The sequence below is a fragment of the Artibeus jamaicensis genome, unplaced genomic scaffold, assembly GCF_021234435.1.
Source record: "Artibeus jamaicensis isolate MK-2021 breed Jamaican fruit bat unplaced genomic scaffold, CSHL_Jam_final contig_851, whole genome shotgun sequence".
NCBI lineage: Eukaryota > Metazoa > Chordata > Mammalia > Chiroptera > Phyllostomidae > Artibeus > Artibeus jamaicensis.
This window is the reverse complement of record NW_026521986.1, coordinates 12,272,607-12,294,198: the sequence shown is the minus strand read 5'-3', so window position 1 is coordinate 12,294,198 and position 21,592 is coordinate 12,272,607. Positions and strand designations below refer to the sequence as shown.

The 21,592-nt window shown below is 46.1% G+C and overlaps 1 protein-coding gene across 3 annotated transcripts in view; it reads left to right on the top strand.

Moving 5' to 3' along the window:
• Positions 1-21,592, top strand: part of DPF3 (double PHD fingers 3) — a 234,195-nt gene that overhangs the window by 97,397 nt on the left and 115,206 nt on the right. For all 3 annotated transcript variants that reach the window (XR_005079916.2, XM_053673239.1, XM_037127627.2), the window contains exons 2-3: positions 5,579-5,739; positions 17,162-17,269. Coding sequence is in view for 2 of the 3 variants with exons in the window: in XM_053673239.1 (XP_053529214.1) it covers positions 5,579-5,739; positions 17,162-17,269 (269 nt within the window). In the remaining variant the exon portion in view is untranslated. The remainder of the gene's footprint in view (positions 1-5,578; positions 5,740-17,161; positions 17,270-21,592) is intronic.

Below are 21,592 nucleotides of genomic sequence, written 5' to 3'. Positions count from 1 at the left end.
CCCCTTCATCAGGGCTCTGACTGAATCACCTTTCAAAGGGTCCATCACTGAATACCATCACACTGAGGGTTGGGGCTTCAGCATAGGAATTTGGGGGGGGGCGTAATTCAGTCCACAGGAAACACTAAACTTGCTTTGTTTCAGGCCAGCTTTAGGGAGGGTGTAGTTATGAGGAAAATGAAAAAGTTCCCCCATATTACTCAGTACTGCCCACTTCTTGCTAGTGATAAAACCCTACATCACGGGAGATGGCTTCCCATGCCACATTAGAGTTAAACATGTTTAAATGCAAACAGGAGGAAGGTAGCATGTTGGGGGTAGAAGAGTTTTAATGTGTTTGTGGGCCGTGAGAAAGTATGGGAAGCCGAATGAGATAGAAAATCCAGGTGCCCACAGAGAAAAGAGGGGCCCTTGGGGGAACGAGGCCAGAGAATCCTGCCAGAGGCCCAGGCTTGTGTTTATCTCTGTTTATGTCTGTTTTTGTGCACAAAAAGCTGTGATGGGCCAAGGTCCCCTTTTATAGTCAAAAGGGACTTGTGGCCATGAGTGGGAATGGAGAAAAAGCGACAATTCCCTAAGAAATGAAAGAATTCAGCGCCCGATGGGATGAAGAACCAAGGATAGCTTGCCAGGGAGATAGAGCAGTGTTGCTCAGGTCTCCCCACCCTCAACCCTGGAAGAATAAAGACTCTGGGGGAGGAAGTAGGCTCTGGCGGAGGATGAGGAATTAGCCTTTGGACTGGCATTTGAGGTAAGGCAGGACACTTGTTCTTGGGTCAGAACACAGGACCAGAGGGACAATGAAAGTGAGGGGCCCCACATGTATGGTTTAGGGGGCTGGGCTTGGCAGTCAGCCCAGGGTTGGAATGTACAAGAACTACAGGCTAGGTCTTGAGAGAGAGACAGAGAGGTGACAGTGTGAGGAAGAAGAGGAGCAGGAGTCTTGAAGGTGTGGAGGGTGTGCGTGTGTGTGTGTGTGTGTGTGTGATGGGATCTGAAAATCACAGCGAGAGTCTAGTTGGCATTCATTTTAGAGACGTCTCATTTTTCCACTGTGAATCCTCTTTGGCCCTGGGAATCCATTTCTGCACAGCTATGCGCAAGGAGAGTCCCTGGAGCACTCTCAGAGCTAGGATGGCTACTTTCATTCCAGATGGGACCCCAAAGGGCTCTCACCCTCCACAGAGCCCCAGACGCGGGCAGCCAGCACTGGTTCAAGCGGCAGGCCGTGGGGGTTCCTGTTCCGGCAGAAAGCCCAGCAATTTGTTCACCTTGCCTTTCCCACTTCTGATTGCAGTCTTGAGTAGCCTGAAGTCAGCTGCTGATGAGAACATCATTCTGTGCTGCCTTATGCCAGCCCAAGACATCTATCATCCAGTGGAAAGGGCAGCCCTCTTGGTTGGGTGCAGATGGGCTATGGCTGAGGCTTGACTGTGCCTGACCTAGCCTGGGGCATGCTGGTCACCTCTCCAGGAAACGAGTCTTTCCCTGCCAGCCTTTCCTCGATTCCTCTGCCCCTTGCCACTTAAATGCAAATGTCACCCCTGGGATCCTTTCACTGTGGGGTATTTTTTAAAGAAATAGCATATTAAAAAGGACATTTGTCTGTCCTCTCTCCTGTTTAAATTGCTTTCCACAGGTTACAGAGACCTGACCGTCATTTTCTTCTAGAGAGCAGAACAAGTCTTGTGAAGATTTGGGCTAATTGACTTTTGGAGAAGAGCTGCTTAAATTTATCAAGAAGGTTCAAGTCTCTTTTTCTCCTCCCATATCTTGCAAAAGGCTTTACATTTTGTTTCCAAATCTCTGCCAACGCCTGGTCTGTTTAAAAGTGAATTCCCTGGAGACGATGGCAGAGAGGGTGTTGGATGTCACATTTTGCAGCTTCAGTCTTTAATACAGTTGTTCCAGTCCCAGAAAGTCTTTTCTGTTTACATAAGGGAGGTATTATTCACACAAAGATTACACTTAAAAATACACCCCCAGCATGCCTGTTACTAATAACATTGCATGTTATGAAAGTGGAAGGTATTTAAGATGAAATTAATTTTCACTCAGTGCGCCACTTTGTTTGACGTTCTCGTTCCATTCCGTGTGGGGCACGGACTTGGCCAAGCTCACTTTTCATTTTCAGCAAGATCACTTTCTTATGCCTCTCTTCTGGATTGAAGCTGTTGGAAGTGAGTTGCGAGCATATCAAAAAAAGTCTAGCCCTGACTGGGGTAGCTCAGTGGGTTGAGTGTGGGCTGTGAACCAAAGGGTCGCCAGTTTGATTCCCAGTCAGGGAACATGCCTGGGTTGCGGGCCAGGTCCCTAGTGGGGGCCATGTGAGAAGCAACCACACATTGATGTTTCTCTCCCTCTCTTCCTCCCTCCCTTCCCTTCTGTCTAAAATAAATAAATAAAATCTTTAAAAAAAAAGTCTAATTCGAGAGCTACTATAGATTTCTTCTGTATTGGCTTCCAGAATTTGTTTTGAAAATGGACACCCTCTTCTTCCCAGTCGATGAGTTTTAGTGTATACTCTTCTTTTCTTTTATTAGTGAGTTATCTTTTAGCAGAATTTCTGGGGTTGGAGTAGTTAACATCTTTTCTGGCAGTCTGTCCAAAGATCGTGGGAAAAGTTAACTGTTTCTCACATTGGACGCCTCTCTGTTATGCGTTCTTGTCAGTTCTCATCAGTGTGGCGTGGCTGGTCACTGTTTGGTGGAGGGGAGCAGGAGCATCCAGGACACCCTTGCCAGGCTGTGTCATCCTGCTTGGGCTGAGCTGCCTGTGAAAGTTCTGTGACAAGCAGGAGATAGCTAAGGGTGGAGGGTGAAGAGAGCAAAAAGGAAAAAGGACTCATGGACCTGGACAACAGAGTGAGGATTTGGGGGGACAGTGGCATTGTAAGGGGACTAAATGGGAATGGAGAAAAATACAATGAAAAAAAGTTCTGTTACACTGAGCTGCATTGTTTTAGCAGGAGACATTTTAACTGGTGGGACACAGATGCGAACACTTTGTAGGAAATGGTTCTTTATTTTTGATCAATCTCATGATCCTTGTTACCAACCTTGATTACATCAGCATATGTGCTGTTCCGTTTTATAGCATTTTAATGGGCTTTCATCCCCCTCCCCAATTTAGTTCCAGCTGTGTGACTATTATAATTTGATTACAGTTTGGTTTGCAACTGCTAGGACCCTTTCTGAGCACGTTATGCCTTCTTTGTGAGAGCGAAGCTATTCAGAGGTGAAAAAGAAGCAAGGGGCTTAAAAAAACAAAAACAAAAACAAAAGGAAGGACTTGTAACTAAGTAATTTCCAAAAGATGCTCAGAAGCTGGGATGATTGTGTCCTTCCAGAACAAGAAATTTGCTGAAATTCTTGGTAGCCTCTGACCCACAGGCTTTTTATTAAAACGTATAGAAAAATTCATTATAAATTTGCTTTCTTTATTCATCTAAATATGTTGGTTAAATATATTATTTTTAACTTAGTGACTTCCCCTCCTTGATTTTGGCTTTTCGAATCTACGCAGAACCAAAACAAAGGGACATTCATAATGTCGCTTCAGAATGAGCTACTTGATTCTCCCGCTGGCCCTGCAGTCCTGGGGCTCTTCCCTTCCTGTCCTTTCCTCCCCCCACAAAGAGGCTCAGGTTCACCTGGCAGTGGTTATGGTACTGCGTTTGTGTTTCTTTAGCCATTTATCAAGCTGCCTATTTTTCACTCACTGGTTAGGTATTTGATCTCATATTTTACATTAAAAAATTTTACTCTTTATTAATTTAGTAGGCAAAATGCACATTATTGCTATAACTTTAAAAGTTAAAAAATATTTATTTTTCAAGATTTTATTTATTTATTTTTAGAGAGCAGGGAAGGGAGGGAAAAGAGAGAGAAGTATCAGTGTGAGAGAGAAACATCAATCGGTTGCCTCTCACGCAAGCAGCCACACCTAGACCCAACCTGCAGGGTTGTGCCCTGACTGGGAGTTGAACCAGTGACCCTTCAGTTTTCAGGATGATGCCCAGCCAACTGAGTGATGTAGTGGGCAGGGCTAAAAAATTTTTTAAATTACAGTTGACATGAAATATTATTGTATATTAGTTTCAGGTGTGTGCTTTACATTTGATGAGTTTTCATCGATATTACCATGTTTTCCGGACTATAAGACGCACCCCCCACCCCAATTTAGAGGAATAATGGTTGTTAATGCTGCTGTTGAGTTCTGTTTATATTTACATTGGTGGAATATTGTGTTATTTGTTATTAGATATTTTACCACATTTTTTGCTTCAATTTTTTTTTCCTACTTTCCTCTAAAGCCTAGGTGTGTCTTATGGTCTGAAAAATACGGTATATTTTAGACTTTTAAAAGGGATACCATCTTAAAGTTAGTAGCATCACCACAGGTGCAAGGATACCAAAGATTCAGGAATATTCAATTTACTGTGGAGAGTTATTAGATCACCATTCCAGAACACCCAGAAAGGCCTTTCCAAGTTTTGAATTGAATTATTTTGAGTTCGAAATCCAACTATTATTATTTTAAATGATGCTTTTATTTTCCATCAGAAAATTGTTTTTCTTAAAGTGTGCAGTTTTAAGACTGGTGTATGCTTCTTTTCACCTTCTTCCCCCGTAATAGCTCTCCTTTTATGGGGGAGCTGTTTCCTCTGTCCTCTTTTATTTGGAGTGTTTCTCTTTTACTGTAATGGAAATCTATGCATTTACCCCGGTTTGCGTTCATTCTGGACTGTCTCTGCTGGCAAATACTGAGAACAATTGTCTAATGGGTATTAGACGTCTAAGGGGATGTTAATGAGGGCTCTCTAGAAGCCAGATGTCTCCTACGTACCTTGCAGAAGGTTGTTTTAGAGCTACCTCTAGTGTGAAGTGGAACCTCTCGCTCTTTAGAACTGAGACTTTTTGTTGACCTTAAATAAACTGCCAGCAAAGTTGGTTCATCTGGGAACAACAGAAGAATTGGCAATTCCTAACAGTGAACGGTGCACTAATCCAGAGAAACACAGGAAAGGAACCTTTACGGATTTGGGAGGGGCTGTTGTTAAACGAAGAGTCCATTGGTGGAAACTGAACTTTGGAAGCCCTGTGATTATTAACTGAGTTGTGGCAGCCTCCCATTGGCTGAGCTGTCTGCGGCGGGGAAGAATCTCCTTCCGGCGGAGGTAGTTAAGTCCTGTCACTTCCTGTGGTAGTAAAGCGGCATTGCTTCCTGCTGGAACCGGTACTGTGCACTGAGGACTTGGGCTCGTGAGTTCTCACCTTTAGGCAACCGACTCCATTTGCAATGAGGTCTCCGTTTATTAATTTCCAGTTTGTTTTTTTCAGGGCCCTAGGTTCTTCGTAAAAGTGGTTTCTAAGTTTCCTGGTGGGTCGAGTACAGGCGGTATAACCTGATGGGGTTCTGACACCAGGTTGGATCCTGCCTGTTGGTCAGGCCCTTGGCGCTCATTAGTCTGTATAACTGCAGATCTTCCCAGGGAGGTGGGTGCGTGGTGCCTGTTTCCTCTGGGTGTGTGTCTGTCTTCCCTGGCTTCATTGCTCCTCTGTCTGTCTCCTGGCAGGCTCGGGGACCAGTTCTACAAGGAAGCCATTGAGCACTGCCGGAGTTATAACTCGCGGCTTTGCGCGGAGCGCAGTGTGCGGCTCCCCTTCTTGGATTCACAAACTGGGGTGGCCCAGAACAACTGCTACATATGGATGGAGAAGAGGCACCGAGGCCCAGGTGAGCCAAGCCACCCCTGGGATGTGCACATACTTGGGTGCCCGGCTTGGGCGGGGGAGGATCATAGCTGTTCCAGAAATTTACGCAGTACTGGTGGGGGTTGGGTAAATTGTACAACGGGCTGTAATTCTTTAGAGAAACTCAGCGGCTTCTATAGCTGTTGGCTGGTGAGGGGCCTTGAAGCCACATTGAGGGGGGCAAAGGATGTTTAGCTCCAAAAAGGGAAGACTGGGGACAGTTATTTCCATCTTTTACACGCGCTTGTTAGTGTAGCTTAGTTATAAATTGTAAATCTGTGATCAGATCTAGGTTTGAGGTTTACCTTTGTCATCAGATCTCTCTCCCTGAGGTTCCTCTTCTCTGAAATGGGGATTAAGAGTAGTTCCTAGGTAAGGATTTTATCAGGATTAAATGCAGATAGTAGTCACTAAGAAAGCTCCCAATGGGGGTTAGTACGAGGTATAAGTTCTCCAAATGCTGGCCATTGATATTACTGTTGCCACCACACTAGTCTTGTAGGCTCCGGAGAACAGAATAAAGCCCAGTTGATGGAGATTTGGGAGGCAACTGTAGGAATGCGGTTTTCTGATTTTATTTGGGTATATTTTAAAAACTGTTGTTATGATAAATTTCAAACCCATACAAAAGCAGAGAGAGAATAGTAAAATGACTCTCCATGTATTTATCACCCAGCCTCAACAATGACCAATTTATGGCCAATCCTGTTACATTTACACTCATCTCCCACTTCCTCTCTGATCTCAGGTTATTTTGAAGCAAGTGAAATCTTTTTTTTTCTTTTTGGTTTGTAAATTTTTTAGTATCTATCTGTAAATGGTAAGGACTTAAAATCAAATTCGAAATAACTATCAAAGCTCCAAGTTAACAGTAAAACTTGAATACCATTAAATATTTGCTAAACATTTTTAAAAAGATTTTATTTATTTAGAGAGGGGGGAAGGAAGGGGAAGATCAGTATGCGGTTGCCTCTCATGCATCCCTTGCCAGGGACCTGGCCTGCAGCCCAGGCATATGCCTTGACCAGGAATTGAACCAGGGACCCTTTGGTTCACAGGCCAGCCCTCAATGCACTGAGCTGCACCAGCCAGGACTGTACATTTATTTTTAGAGAGAGGGGAAGGGAAGGAAAAAGATAGGGAAACATTGATGTGCAAGAGATACGTCAGTCCGTTGCCTCGTGCGCCACCAGCTGGGGACCAGGCCCATAACCCAGACATGTGCCCTGACTGGGAATCAAAAAACCAGTGACCCTTTGGTTCACAAGCTAACAGTCAATCCACCACACCAGCCAGGGCAACATTTATTTTCCCCTGTAGTTTAAATTAGGATCCAAATAGGATCCCTTTGTTGCACCTGGCTTATGTGTCTCTTTATCTTTTAATGTTGGTGGCAAGTTTCTTTAGTAATTATGTGTTGCTCTGATTGTTAAAGATGATTTACATTATTTTAAAGATTTTTATTTATTTATTTTTAGAGAGAGAAGGGAAGGGAAGGGAAGGAGAAAGAAGGTGAGAAATATCTGTGTGTGGTTGCATCTTGCATACCCCCTCCTGGGGACCTGTCCTGCAACCCAGGGATGTGCCCTGACTGGAAATCGAACTAGCAACCCTTTGGTTTGCAGCCCGTAGTCAGTCCACTGAGCTACACCAGCCAGGGTGCTCATGCGTGTTCTCTCTCTCTCTCTTTCTCTTTCAAGAGTTTATTTATTTATTTCTAGAGAGAAGGAAAGGGGGGGGAGAGAGAGAGGGAGAGAAGCATCAATGTGTTGTTGTTTCTTGCACACCCGCTACTGGGGACCTGGTCCACAGCCCAGGCATGTGCCCTGACTGGGAATAGAGCATGCAAACCTTTTGGTTTGCTGGCTGGCTCTCAATTCACTGAGCCACACCAGCCAGGGTAAAATAAATTTTTTAAATATAAACATTGCTTTAGCCTTAGTTCATAAAGTTTGATAGGGTGTTTTCATTTTCATTCAATTCACTTATTTTCTGGTTTCCCTTTCGATTTCTTTTTTTTAATCATGGATTATTTAGAAGTGTGTTATTGAATTTCCAAAATTTTGGGATTTTCAAAGACATGCTTGTTACTTATTTCTAATTTAACTTCATATAGCCAGAGTATATACATTGTATGACCTGAATCCTTTTAAATATACTGAGTCTTGTTTTATGGTCCAGAATATGGTCTATCTTGGATAAATATTTTCTTTGGTCTGGAAATGTCTGAACTTTCCTATTGTTGATATTTCCTGTAAATACCAATTAAATCAAATTTGTTGTTAATGTTCCTCAAATCTAAATCCTTTGTCCGTTCTATGAATTATCAAGAGGAAGTGTTGAAATTTTTAACTATAATTGAGTTTGTCTATTTTTCCTTACAATTCCATTAGTTTTTGCTTCATATATTTTGAACCTTTGTTTAGGTGTATAAATAGTTAGGATTTTTATGTCCTCTTGTAACTGAGTAAAGTATGGTCTGCCCTGTGTCACTTTGGTACACAACCCAACAATTAGTGTAGAAGGAAACAGGGTTTTACTGACAGGATTCCAACCTTGGGGGGCGTGGCTGGGGGGGGCACTCCTGCTCGGAGCCCTGTTCTCCTATGAGACCCAGCACTTCCCTTGCTCCCCATCCGGCCAAAAAAAATGTCCAAAAGTTCCCCATATCTTTGTCTGTTCTTAAGTCAGATGTGCAAACAGATCTCCATCCCCTCTGGCATGTGCACTTGTGGTTTTCAGAGTCGCTATCTTTGTAGCAGCTCTCTCTTTCAGGATCTGGGGCATGTTTGTCCTCAGTGTCCACACAGTAGTCCAGGACAGGATGTGCCATGTTACGCTGGGGTCCAGGGAGGCACATGACCCAGGAGAGTGGCCTCTCCGTGTGTCCTTCAGCGAAGCAGAAGTCAGCAGTCCCTGGTCACAGTTCAGCTTTCCAGGAGTGTCTCACGAGTTTGTGCTTGGCTCGGCAGTTCCCCGAATAGCTCTGTCAGCTCTGTCCTTGCACCCTTTTCGGCCCATGTGGCTGCCTTCCTCACTACCCCAGGCAGCGTGGCGGAATCCTGACCTTGGGCCGGCAGGGCTTCTCTCGTACATACCAGCTTTCCTGGCGGACTCGCTCAGACCTCAGGGTTGAAGTTCTCCTTCTTCACTAAAGACCCGCACGCCTGCTTCTTCACTACATCAGACCGCGTGGCAGAATCCCTCTATTTCGTGGCTCCTTGGCTGCCTCTCTCCTCTCTTAGTCTGCTGACCCAGGGCTTCCTACATAACCTCATATCTGGCCCTTTCTCCAGTGTGCCGCTTTTGCCACTTCACCTTGTCTTTTACCTTCTTTTGGTTGCCATCTTTAGTCAGGGCAAGAGGACCCCTTGACACAGGAGCCCCTGCCTCCTCCCTGCCTGTCCTGGCCTTCGCCCTGCCACTGCCCCGATTGTCAAGTAGACCTTTCACTTGGGGCAGCAGCACAGCTATTAACATGCTGTCAACTTGCCATTGTTATGAAAACTCTGTTAACTGCTGTATCACCCCCCAACCATGGCCCATGGGGATAGTATTCAGGGACCCCCAGTTTATAGCCCATTTCACTCTTGATAGGTCGATGCCTTTATTATTATTTAATGACCTTATTTCTACTAATATTCTTTATTCTGAAATCAGCTTTCTCTGATAGGAATACAGCTGCATTGGTTTCTTTTTAAAATAACTATAAACATGGTGTATCTTTTTCCATTCTTTTAATATATTTGTCTCTTTATGCCAAAATATTTTTATTTTTTATAAGCAGTATATAGTTTCTTGCCTTTTTAATGTAATGCAATCTGTTTTCTCTCCTTTTTTCAAATTTAAAATTTTTTTTTAGAGAGAGGAGAAGGGAAGGAAAAAGAGGGAGAGAAACATCAGTGTGTGGTAGAAACTTCAATCGGTTGCCTCTCGCATGTGGGGCCACACCCAGGTGTGCGCCCTTAGTGGGAATCGAACTGGTGACCTTTTGTTTTGTGGGATGACATGCAATCAACTGAGCCACACCAGTCAGCATGTTTTTTAATTTTAATATAGTTTTATTTTATAGTCATATAAGATATTTACATGGCTTTAAAATCAAATGTACAAAGCATAGTACACTCAGAGAAAGTATCTCCTTTTCTGTTCCTTTGCCCTTTCCATAGGCAACGTTCTCTTTTCTCGTCACTATCGTTGTGCTATTTCTCTAACTTTTTTTTAGTTTTTGGTTTATCTTTGCATTTAAAACCTGCAAACAGGTTTGTGTGTGTGTGTGTGTGTGTGTGTGTGTGTGTGTGTGTATATATATATATGTACCCCCATTTCTTAAGAGAGGCAATAGGACATTATGTGCACCATTTACCACTTTGCTGTTTTCACTCAACAGTATACTCCATTGCAGTGTATACTTCTCCCCCCTCTGCCCTCTTGCTCTTTCTCTGTTTCTCAACAGCTTCATAATAGTCCATTGTGTGGATACAGTATTGTTTATTCAACCAGGTCCTTATAGATTGATGTTGGATTGTTTCCAATCTTTTTCTAGTATCAAAAATAGTACAATGAACATAGAACCATGCAAACTGGGGCTTGTCCAGTCTTTACCTTCAATCCACATGACTTAACAATTAGTGCTTAAGGAAACAGGTTTTTTGTTGTTGTTGTTTTTTTAAGACTTTATTTATCTTTAGAGGGGAAGGGAAGGAGATAGGGAGAGAAATATCAACGTGTGGTTGCCTCTCGTGTGTCCTCTGCTGGGAACTAGCCTGCAACCCAGGCATGGGCCCTGACTGGGAATCAAACCGTGATCCTCTAGTTCGCAGGCCCACGCTCAATCCACTGAGCTACACCAGGCAGGGCTTAGGAAACAGTTTTTTAAAAAAATATTTATGTATTTTTAGAGGGGAAGGGAAGGAGAAAGAGAGGGAGAGAAGCATCAGTGTGTGGTTGCCTCTCACGCTCCCCCTGTCAGGGGCACGACTTGGCTTGCAACCGAAGCATGTTCCCTGACTTGGGAATTGACTGATGACCCTTTGATTTGCAGGCCAGCACTGAATCCACTGAGCCACACCAGCCAGGGCGTGAAGGAAACAGTGTTCATTAACAGGGTTCCATTCTTGGGGGGCTGAGAGCACTCCTGCTCAGAGCCTTCTTCTCCCACAGACCCAGAACTTCCCTTGTTCCCCAAAAGGCTACAAGCCAAAACCATGCCCAGAAGTTCCCCACATCCTTACCTGCCCATCAGCCGGACACGCAAGCGCATCCTCTCTGGAATGTGAACTTGTGGGTTTCCGAGTCACCGCCCTCTTTCAGCAGCTCTCTCCCTCAGGATCTGGGGTGTGTGGTTCTCAGCACCTGTGTAGCAGTTCAGGAAACCATGTGCTGTGTTCCCCTGAATCACGGTGTCTCAGAGGCTGGATCCCAGGGAGGCACGTGTCTCTGCATGGGACCCTGCCTCCAGAAGTGGGCTCCCACCCATGTGGGGTCTGAGTCCCTAGTGGGCTCACATCTCCGGGTTCCCCTATTGCTCCTCTCTGTGTGGGAAGCAAGGTCAGTGGCCCAGAACATCCAAATGCTGGCAATCTAGAGGGAGAGAGAGCTTAAACCTTGCTCTAAAGGTCCTGAACCAAAAGTCCCCATACCAAGAGAGTGACTTCTCTATGTGTCCTTCAGAGAGGCAGAAGTGTGCAGCTCGGTGTTCCCAGTCACAGCTCAGCTCCAAGCGTCTCTCACATGTCTGTGCTTGGCGCGGTGGGTCTGTGCAGCTCAGTCAGCTCTGCTGCAGTCTTCTCCAGACAGACAGACCTTGTGGCTCTGTCCGGTGACCTCCAGCCTGCCCTAATTTAAATGCTTGGTTGGGGGACTTCCTATGGTGCATCAGTGTCCACCATTTTTGTCAGATCTCCAGTGTATTTGATCCACTTTCCTTAGCCATCATTATACAGAGGAAGCACAGACATCTAGGGAGGACATCTTCCTTCACTGGCTTTGTTATGAGTCACTGTCAAGGACACAGTTTGCCCTGGGCAGTAGCCCTGTTCCTTTCGGGAGTGCATGGCTGTTAACTTGCCTTTGTAGTGCAGCGTGTCTTAACTGCTCCGCCTCCAGCTCCGTGGGTACCTCTCTTGCCCACGTCTGGCCTCCCCAATCCCGTCTGAGGGCAGGACTGTGGGAACGTTTCCCTATTATCAGGGGACCAATGCTCTGTGTCCTGTTACAAACATACGTTTTTGTGTTTGTGCGTGTGAATCTGTGATGTAGATTCCTAGGAATGGAATAGCTCTGTCAAAGGGCAAATGCATACAGTTTTACTAGACAGGCCAAATTCTCCTTAATAAGGTTATGCCATTTTGCATTCTTACCAATGGTGGATGACATTGGTAGACATACTCCTAAAAGAAGAATATTTTACGACTGGTAGAATGCTCATGGAAGGGTGAAAACCAGAATTTTTGAAACAGACTGGGAGAGAGGTTATTGTCTGGGATATTGGAGAGGCAATTTTTATATCAGGGTAAGCATCAGCCTCAGTAATTTTTAAGGTCCCTCCTCATATTATTATCCTATTCTTTTTTTAAAAGATTTTATTTATTTCTAGAGAAAGGGGAAAGGAGGGAGGAAGAGAGGGAGAAAAACATGTGTGGTTGCCTGTCACATGTTCCCAACCAGGGACCTGGCCCTCAACCCAGGCGTGTGCCCTGACTGGGAATTGAACCAGTGACCCTTTGGTTTGCAGGCCGGTGCTCAATCCCAGTGAGCTACACCCTCTAGAGCCACAATCCTATTTCTTTGTAAAAAATTCTCCCAGTGACTTTAGAAAGTATGGCCTGGTGGTTTATTTGATTCTCTACACGTTTTATGTGTCTTACTACAGTGCTTTTACGTCACCAGGATGCATTTCTCCATGAGCGGTTTTAGTTGGTGGTATAGTAGGAAAGGAAAAATAAATCACCACAAGAAGTGGTTTGATGGGTGGGTAGGCTGGGTGTTCCTCTCCTCACAGCTCTGGTTTGGGGAGCTGTGGGTGCTGTTGGTAGGACTCTGGGTTTCAAGCCTGCTGCACGTGAACCAGGCGGCTGTTACAAGCTCTATGACCCTGAGCCCGTTACTTAATCATTGTTTGCCTTACTGTTCTTATTCTTTCAATGTCTTATGATGTTGTCACGATGAGATAGCAGTGAGTGGGGTGCCAGCCTATGATGGAGGAAGAGCTCAGTAAATGTTAGCTATTGTTAACTGTGTCAGCTTTGAGTGTGGTGGGACCAGTGAGGGGCTTGGGAACCCCAGGGCAGGCAGCATTGGACTTGAGGTGTACCATGCCAGGGCAGTCTTGGTACATAGGACACTGGAACTGAGTCTTAGAGAAGAGCTCATGGAGAAGAGTGGGATGGGAGGCAGGAAGGGGATTTTTGTTGGGCAGATAGCCACACTGACTGCTGTGGTGTGTGCCAAGTGCCCAGGAATCTAGACTTTCGAGGAAGAGAAGGCACCATTGGCCTGGGATGGTTCCAGAGTGTTTCACTGAAAAAATGGTCCACGAAGTCAGTGTAGCTCTTAAAAAGCCAAGAGAAGGAAGGGTGTAGAACACCAGAAAATGACACGGGTATAAGAGCTCGTGAAATACCTTTTCCACTCCTCAGGCCCTGCCTAGCAGCTTGTTACTCATCCTTCCAGCTCTGTAGAGTTGGTCCATGTTGGCATTTTTAACTACAAACATTAACGGAGCATCTGTAATGTGCTGGGCCCTGGGAATGTAAATATGAGTAAGGTTTGCTCTAGTGGGAGTTCTTCAAGCTGCAGCTGATGAATTCTGATGTTGTGGTTCAGTAGGATTGGGCTGGGGCCCAGGCTTCTGCCCTTTTCCATAACCACTGATGCAGTTCTGATGCCCCATCTTGGTGCAGAACTCCTGTCGTGAGCAGGTTTCGCCACTGTCTCTGTCCTCTAACCACCATTTCCCTCAGTTCCTCGTCCTCTCAGTTGGCTCTGCTCATATACAAATGGTTGGATGGGTTGGATGGTTGGGGTGCAGGTGACAACTTGTCCGGTTTGGGGACAAAAGGTGAACAAATTGGCATATTAACAGAAGGTAGATTATGCTTCAAAAGAAGGGTAGAACAAAACTCTCTGTCATAATAAGAACTGGCCAGCAGTGGGAAGTCTGCCCCATGGAGTAAGGACTTTTCCCTTGAGAGGAGGGTTCAGTGACAGCTGCGGCTCCCCCTCTCATGTTAGATGTTACTAACATCTCGGAGGTGCCGCAGGGAGAGCCTTCCCTGGGTGGGCTAGACCTGCCAGTGCTCGGCTGTGGTTGTGGGAGGGGGAACTTATTACAGTTCATCTTGTCAAATTTCCGTATCATTCTTCTTCCACTTTTTATCCCATTTCATCTTCTGGATTCTTAATAGCTCCTGCCGTGTCTTTCAGAAGTGCTCGGAACGCTAAGTGTCCGCCTACTGAACTTGGGCAATGCAAGTAGCAAGCAATTGGTCTGTGTAGTTTGCTGATCATACAGGTATCAATTCTGTTGTTCTGAATTTTTTTTTTATGGATCCAGTTCCTCAATTCCACCCCATTCCCTAGCAAGTGTGTGAGTTTCTGTGTGAGAGATGCCTGTGAGAGATGCCTGTGAGAGATGCCTGTGTTTGCACACGAGTGTGTGTTGTAATTGGAGTAGCACCTTAAGGTAACAGAGAAGCAGTTTGGCTTAGCTGGGGTATGTGAATGGAGGGATAGCTGTGACCCTGGTTCCCAGGGAGGACTGGTCTGCCCTCTAATCTCCCTCCTCCCTTTCCCCCTCCTTCATATGCTCCCAGCCCCAGGTTCACTCCTTCAGCTTAACTTCCCCCACTGCAGCTGTGACTTCACCCTCCTTCGTCTGCCATGCACATGGGCTTTGAGTTATGTGCCTCCTGTTCTACTGAGATAAACAACATAGCTCTCATGGGGCTCTGCTCATCCCTGTATCAGCCGAACTCCAGGGCTGAAGGCATTGGCCCTGTAAAGGCACCCTGGTGTCTGTCAGCTGGGGAGGAAGGTGAGGAAGGGGAACAGGAGTCCCCAGAGAGTTCCTGGGCCATTTGCTTGTTGAGATGAGGTGGAGGAGTCCAAGAAGACCTCACAGTAAGGCTCGTTTCTATTCTTGTGGCTAAAGAAGCAGAGAGCAGCCAGGGACATTGCAGGTAGGAGCCTTGTCATGTCATGTGGGTGTGGGGACCAGATGCATCTCTAAGTCAGCTGACTTTTAATAATTACCAGCTGACTTTTGTACAAGGCTTCATGATTATGAAGAGCTTCCTGAATGTAAACTAATCCCCACGGCAGTCCTTATAAGGTACTGTTACTAACAGTAAGTGTTACTAACATCCTTATCTTACAGGTGAGGAGGCAGTCTCAGAAAAATGATATTTCTCAAGGTGACAGGGGATGGTGCAGGAATTACAGGGTGAGAGATAGTACGGTCCTGGAGCAAACCTACCAGAAGCATCTGAACTGTTTCCCAGGGATGCTTTCCCTCGCAGAGGTCAGAACCGGACCCCCACTGGAGGGAGAGCAGGCTTACGCGGTTTGATTAATTTGGCCTTCTAGAAATCAGCATCAGTCTGGTTCCCAGCCCGCAGGGAGCTCCGAGCTCCAGGATCCTCCTCCTGTGCAGAAGCCCGTGAAGTTGTCAACAAAATGAATTATTAAGCATTGGATGACCCTTGCACATGACACGCCCTTAGCTTATAACACCAGGGATTCTCCCGGAGCCTGTGGGCCCCCCTGCCCTCGGCGGATGATGGTTGCTAAGAATCAGATGGGGGTGTGGTTAGGGACCTCCACCTTGTTCACAGCCTTGCAACCTGTGGGAGCAGCTTTGTGACTAAATAGAAAAGTTTTAACTCATAAAGAAAATTTGAAAATTTTATTGCTTTAGTGCTTGGAATAGATGCCTTCGATTTGGACTCAGACCAGTAAATGGATAGCGATGAAAATGAAAAATGAATGGGTAAATAGCAATGAAACTTTTGTTGATGATGATGTTGGTTTTTTGTTGTTTTGCAAAAAGCAAAAAATGAAGCCAGTGTCTCATCTCTTTAAAGGCTCCCAAATGGAAGGCACGTGGACTACAGTCCTGATGTTTTTTGAACCCAATGGTTCTAGGGTTAGGAAGTGACCCTCACGCGCCGCTGGCTGTATCTCACAGTCGTCACTTGCGTGCTTATCTACAGAAGAGCGAATCGTGACCCCAGTTAGAGTAAAACTGGAACATACTCTTTCATTTAATTCATTCAGCAAATGTTCACTTTGATTATTCTGTGCGTCAGGTACAGTTCTGGTTCTGGGGATTCAGGAACAACGAAGTCCCTTTCCTCACCAGTGCCTTCACTCCAGCGGGGGTGGATTGGTTGGCTTGCTGGCGTATTCTGAGGTGCATAAGACGCATCTTCTTAGCCTGGAAATCATCTAACCAGTCTTAAGCCCCTTCTCCCTCTCCCCTTGGCCTCTACCCTCTGCCCTTTTCCCTGGGAATAGACCATATTCCTCAGTGGGGAGTCCATGTTCCTCCAAGGCCTCTGGCTGCCACACTGTGTGTCACAGGAGCCACGGAAGTGTTGCAGGAAGGCTCCTCATGGGTTACTTGGCATGACAGAAAATACTGGCGTGGGACTTGGTGCTGAAGGCCAAATCTAGAAGGAGCCTGTTGTTGGGAGACAGTGTGGTGCAGAAGCCCAGCCACAGGACTCCTTCCCGTTTCTCTGTGTGAGCCCCAGACGGGTGGGCAGGGAAACACAGGTATGCTGGCTCTGCAGACATGGAGCCTGGTCCTCTGAGCGAGGGGTCTTATGTTCTGATGGAGGTTGCACGGGGCTCCCTTGGGCTTCAGCGAGTTCTCAGTAGCTAACTGGATCGGTAGGAGGTCTGGCTTCTTGATTTTGTTTTCTTGTAATGTTTTTTAATCTAGGCTGCCCATACCTGGGTATACTGACTTCTGTTCCACCTTGAAGGGAACCTGTGTGACCTACAGAGGGCTAGTTGATGGGCAGGCAGTAGCTGCAGGCCCACTGCTTTGGAACACTGTGGTGAGGTCGAATCTGGAAAGATCCCTCTTGCGGTCCACAGGCCCTACTGATCAACTGTCCAGGCCAGGAAAATAGAACTGGTTTTGGTAACAGTGATGGCTCTTTTTGTCATGGGCTTTATGAGACAACATGGTGGAGCAGACAGAGCACAGGTCTTGGGCTCAGATGACTTAGATTCTACTTGAACTATACCATACCAGCTGTGACCTTGACAAGTCATTTCACCGCCCTGGGCCTCAGTTTCCTTGCTCTGTGAATGAGGTCATTAGACAAGGTGGTTTCTGAGGCCCCTTCCAGCCTGGAGCCTTTAACCTTTACACACACTGTCTCTGTCCACAGGCCTTGCTCCAGGCCAGCTGTACACGTACCCTGCCCGCTGCTGGCGCAAGAAGAGACGATTGCACCCGCCTGAGGATCCAAAGATGCGGCTGCTGGAAATAAAGCCTGGTCAGTACCATTGGAGCTTGGCTCGCCCCATTGTGGGAGAGGTAGAGAGTGTTGGGCTGGCCCAGGACAAATGGCTTTGCTCTTTTCTCCGTAGCCTGGAGTGTCCCAGGAGAGTAGTCATGCCCACGTGGTGTTCAGAGGTGTGCCAGCTCTCATGTATAAACATGGACATGTGTCCATTGGAGCCTCTCTGCCCTCTGGGTGTCTTCCACCTTCCCCTTCCTTTTGTTTCCCTCTTGCCACTGCAGGGCAGTAGAGTGAGCAGGTCCAGGGTGGATTGCTTTCCCAACAGATCAGAAGGAGCTGTAGCTATTTGGGTTGAGTAATATTTCCTGTGGCTCCATGTAAAGACACCTTGTCCCAGGTTGTGTGTTTGTAAGGAGGGGGTGTTGTGTACTTTCTCCCACCTGCACTGTGAACGAAATTACATGAAAGGGCCATTCACCAAAAGTAGAACCATCTTGGGCATGGAAATGGAAGTTGGAGTTAAAAACTTTGTCTGTAGGTGATGCTCATTGCTCGGTGGCCATGCAGAAGGACTTGGTTGGTTTTCCTGACTGCTGATCTTTCGTTACACTTCTGACTAGATGGTGGTCTTCAGACCTGTGTCTGAGTTACAGCAAGGCCATGTGATTGCCCTGGGTCTTCAGCTTTTAAGGAACCTCTGGTGTTGGGGTTGCCGGGGCTGGAATGTGACTCGGTGGTGAGAATGTGCTGGAGAGTAGAGCAAATGCAGAGCTGACGTGTTCCCTCCCAAAGCTGACGTGATCCCTTTGCTGACCTGGCTCCACAGAAAAGCAGTGCAGACCCAATCTCCTGCCTTTTCACGCACACCATTTGGGCTGTGTTTTCTCTACAAAATTTCTACTTATACGTTGTTTAGAATGTTTTCACTCACAGTTCCATGGGTAAGCCTGCTTTGACTGTGTGCTTCAGCCTAGATGTCACTTGTGTACAAGTTTTATTTGTTAAGGGTGGGAGGGTGCCATATTCTCCAAGCTCTCAGATGGCCTTGCACAACTTACAGACCCTTGCAAACACCCAAGGGTAATGACTGAGGTGGTTCTGACCCCCCCCCCCCCCCCCCAGGTCCCACGCTGCAGGTTGTAGGGGATCCCAGTGTCCTGGAATGGCACAGTCCAATGGAAATCTAATGCGGGCCACATGTGTCATTTTACAGTTTCTAGTAGCCACATTAAGAAAAAGGTAAAATACAAAGCAGACAGTTCCAGTCAATTTTAATAATGGATTCTGTTTAACCCAAAATATCAAAACCATAATTTTAGCATGTAATCAATATAGACATTATAAATGAAATACTTTTCTTTTTTTGTATTCCTTTTGAATTCCTGTTTGTATTTTGTACTATGGTAACTTTTATTGTGGGACTAGCCACAGATCAAGTGCTCATTTGCCACAAGGAGGTAGTGCTGCCCATTTTGGTGAGCGTGGCTCTAGAACTATACTCAAAATATGGTTTTGACCAGCACAGACATTGCTGTGGTGGAGATGTAGGGTCTCGGGCCTCAGTCCAGACCTGCTGAGCCAGAATCTGCATTTGATCCCCATGACTGCGTCCCCAGAATGAACGTTGAGTTCGAGAACACTAGTTTGGAAGACCTACATGGCTGACCACGGGTCAGCATGGCATGACTCCACATCATCTACGTTTCTTTCTAAAGGTCTTAATTATTTACTTTTAGAGGGAGGAGGAGAGGGGGAGAGATAAATCAGTGCGCGAGAGAGAGATCTGTTGGTTGCCTCTTATACGCCCCCAGCTGGGGGGCCTGACCTGAAACCCAGGCGTGTGCCCTGACCAGGAATCAAACTGGCAGTCTTTCAGTTCATAGGCTGGTGCTCAGTCCACTGAGCCTCACCAGCCAGGACATCATTTCTGTTTCTTTATTAAGCATAAACAACTGGTGATGTGAACAATTTTATTTTGGAGGTGGGGCCTCTTCCTTGTTCCAGGTCAGTTGGTCCTGGTGCCTCGGAAGTGGCATGGAGGATGGATGAGGTGATTCCTGGTTCGATTCTTACCCGGACCAGTTGAATCCCACCCCTCCAGGGCTTTGCAGTAGGTGCTGTAGGTGCTGTAGTGAGAAGGTGAGCAGCGCACCAGAGTGGCTGTGTCGGCTCCGAGGGGAGGGCACTGTTCAGGTGTCTGTGGCTCGTTGGACGTGTCTACACGTTGCAGTGTGTGGGCTTTCTGGGTGTATTTACCCATTGGTCAGTAGACACAGTGGTACTTGGGATTCCTAGCTGGCCTTGCAGGTGTATCATGTGGATTAAACGAGCCATATGTAATAGTATGTGCCCTTTCAAACCTTTTTAATTAAAAATTAAAAAAAATTTGACTTGGTAGTATAGTCACGTTTTGACATTCCAGAATATCGTATAGTAGAAAGTAAGACCCATGCTCCAAAGAGGCAGTCAGTGATACCGGCTTTTTGAGATTTTTCCCAGAGGATCTGTGTGCCCTTCCCCTCCACTTTCTACATGCACGACCACCGTGCATTTTGCCCCTTCCATTAAAAAATGGGCCTCAGGCATTGGCCTTGTCCCTATGTGGAGCGCTTCCTCATCCCTTTTTTTTTTTCAATTACACAATATTCCATTATATGAATGTACTATGACTTACTTAACCATGCTGGTCCCAATTTTGTTGCTAGTTTAACCAGTGATGCAGTGAATACTTGGCATGTGTAGGAGGATATCTCACATGTAATTTGTTACTATATAAAGGCATTTTTATAAATACTACTAATTTTAAATGACTAGTCTTTGTTCTTTATATAAAAAGTCTTTGTGAAGGACATTGTATCTAACTAATTGAATGTGATGTATACATACTGGATAAATGTCTTTTATAGAATCACTGACATTTAGTGCTGTAGAATGCCTCAAACAGCATGAACTCCAATTCCTTATTTTACTGAGGTCCAGAGAGGTTAGGAGACTTGCTCCAAGTCACACAGCAGTTCTCTGGAAACGGCAGAGAATCCAGGTTGCTTGATTTCTCTATGTAGTGCTTTTTCTGCCTTCTCAAGCTGCTTTATAGGTATTCTAAAAGAAACTTTAACAAGGCTTTTCCCCCCCGAAAGCTTTGTTTATAAAACAAATGTAGTGATTATGAAAATGCACCCAACAGATAGTTGGAGTTTCTTCTGTTGTAAATGTCAGACATTCTAATCAAACTAATCAAGGTAGCCTACCAAAGAAAGGGAGGTTGGTTCATGTAACAGTAAATCCCAGAGCAGACTAGTTTCAGGCATAGCTGAATCCAGGGGCTCAAGCATTGTAGTGAGGGCTCTGTGTCTTTCTCTTTCCATCTTTAATACTCTTCATGGGGCAAGCTAGGTAGCCACCTGCAGCCCCAGACTCAGCACGTACCACCTCCAGCAGAAAGGTAAGTCCCCTTTGATGGCTGTGCTGGAGAGGTCCCTGGAAGGACTGATAATAGCTGGCTGGGTTTCTGTTCATTTCACCAGTCACGGCTGTCCAGGGCATGGGGCAATCTGATTGGACCATCATCATCATTATCACCAGTGTCTGAATAGCACACTAATTTACCAAGCCCCTCACCAAGCATTTTCATTTATATCACTTCATGGTCCTTAACACCAGGGAGGCAGAGAGAAAGAAGGGGTAAAAGTGGTATATAAACCCTTTTTATAGGTCAGGGAAATCAGGCTGCGGACAAAGCCAGGGAGAGTTTACTGCGCTGCTCACTTATCCGAGAACTGGCAGTCTCACCACTGGTGGGACTGAGGCAAGAAGCTGCTTAGCAGTGTCTTGTCCTTTCATCTCTAGACATTTACACTGGACACCCTGGACTCCCAGCTGGCTTTGGACCTCCCCCACCCTGGGTCCTACTGTGACATATGCAGGGAGGGAAAAGCAAGAACCCCAGGACTGGTGGTTTGCTAGCCAAGTGCCCACAAACACATTGAGTTCCTTTGAAAGTTTTCCTTGGCTTCTGCCCTCATGCTTGGGCAGAGGCCAGGGTGCCTGTTTCAGATCTCAGGTGGTCAGGACCCAGCCCCCGAGATGGCCAGAGTCCTGTGGGAGCACCCTCTCTGGAAAGATAAGTGCCCGCCTTGATGTGGATAGGCCCTGAGAAGTGTAGCTGTATTCAAAGGTGCAAAAACACCCGACTCACTTGGGCTCATCCGTGGCAGGCTTGTCCTAGAGGCCAGTGCGCGAGTTCTGAGAAACAAACAAACAAAAAGCCCCCAGGGCTGGTATATACTTCCCACACACCAGAGCTGCTGCTTAGATGAACTCGTTTTCCCTCTTCGGGCAATCAGACCTACTGCTAAA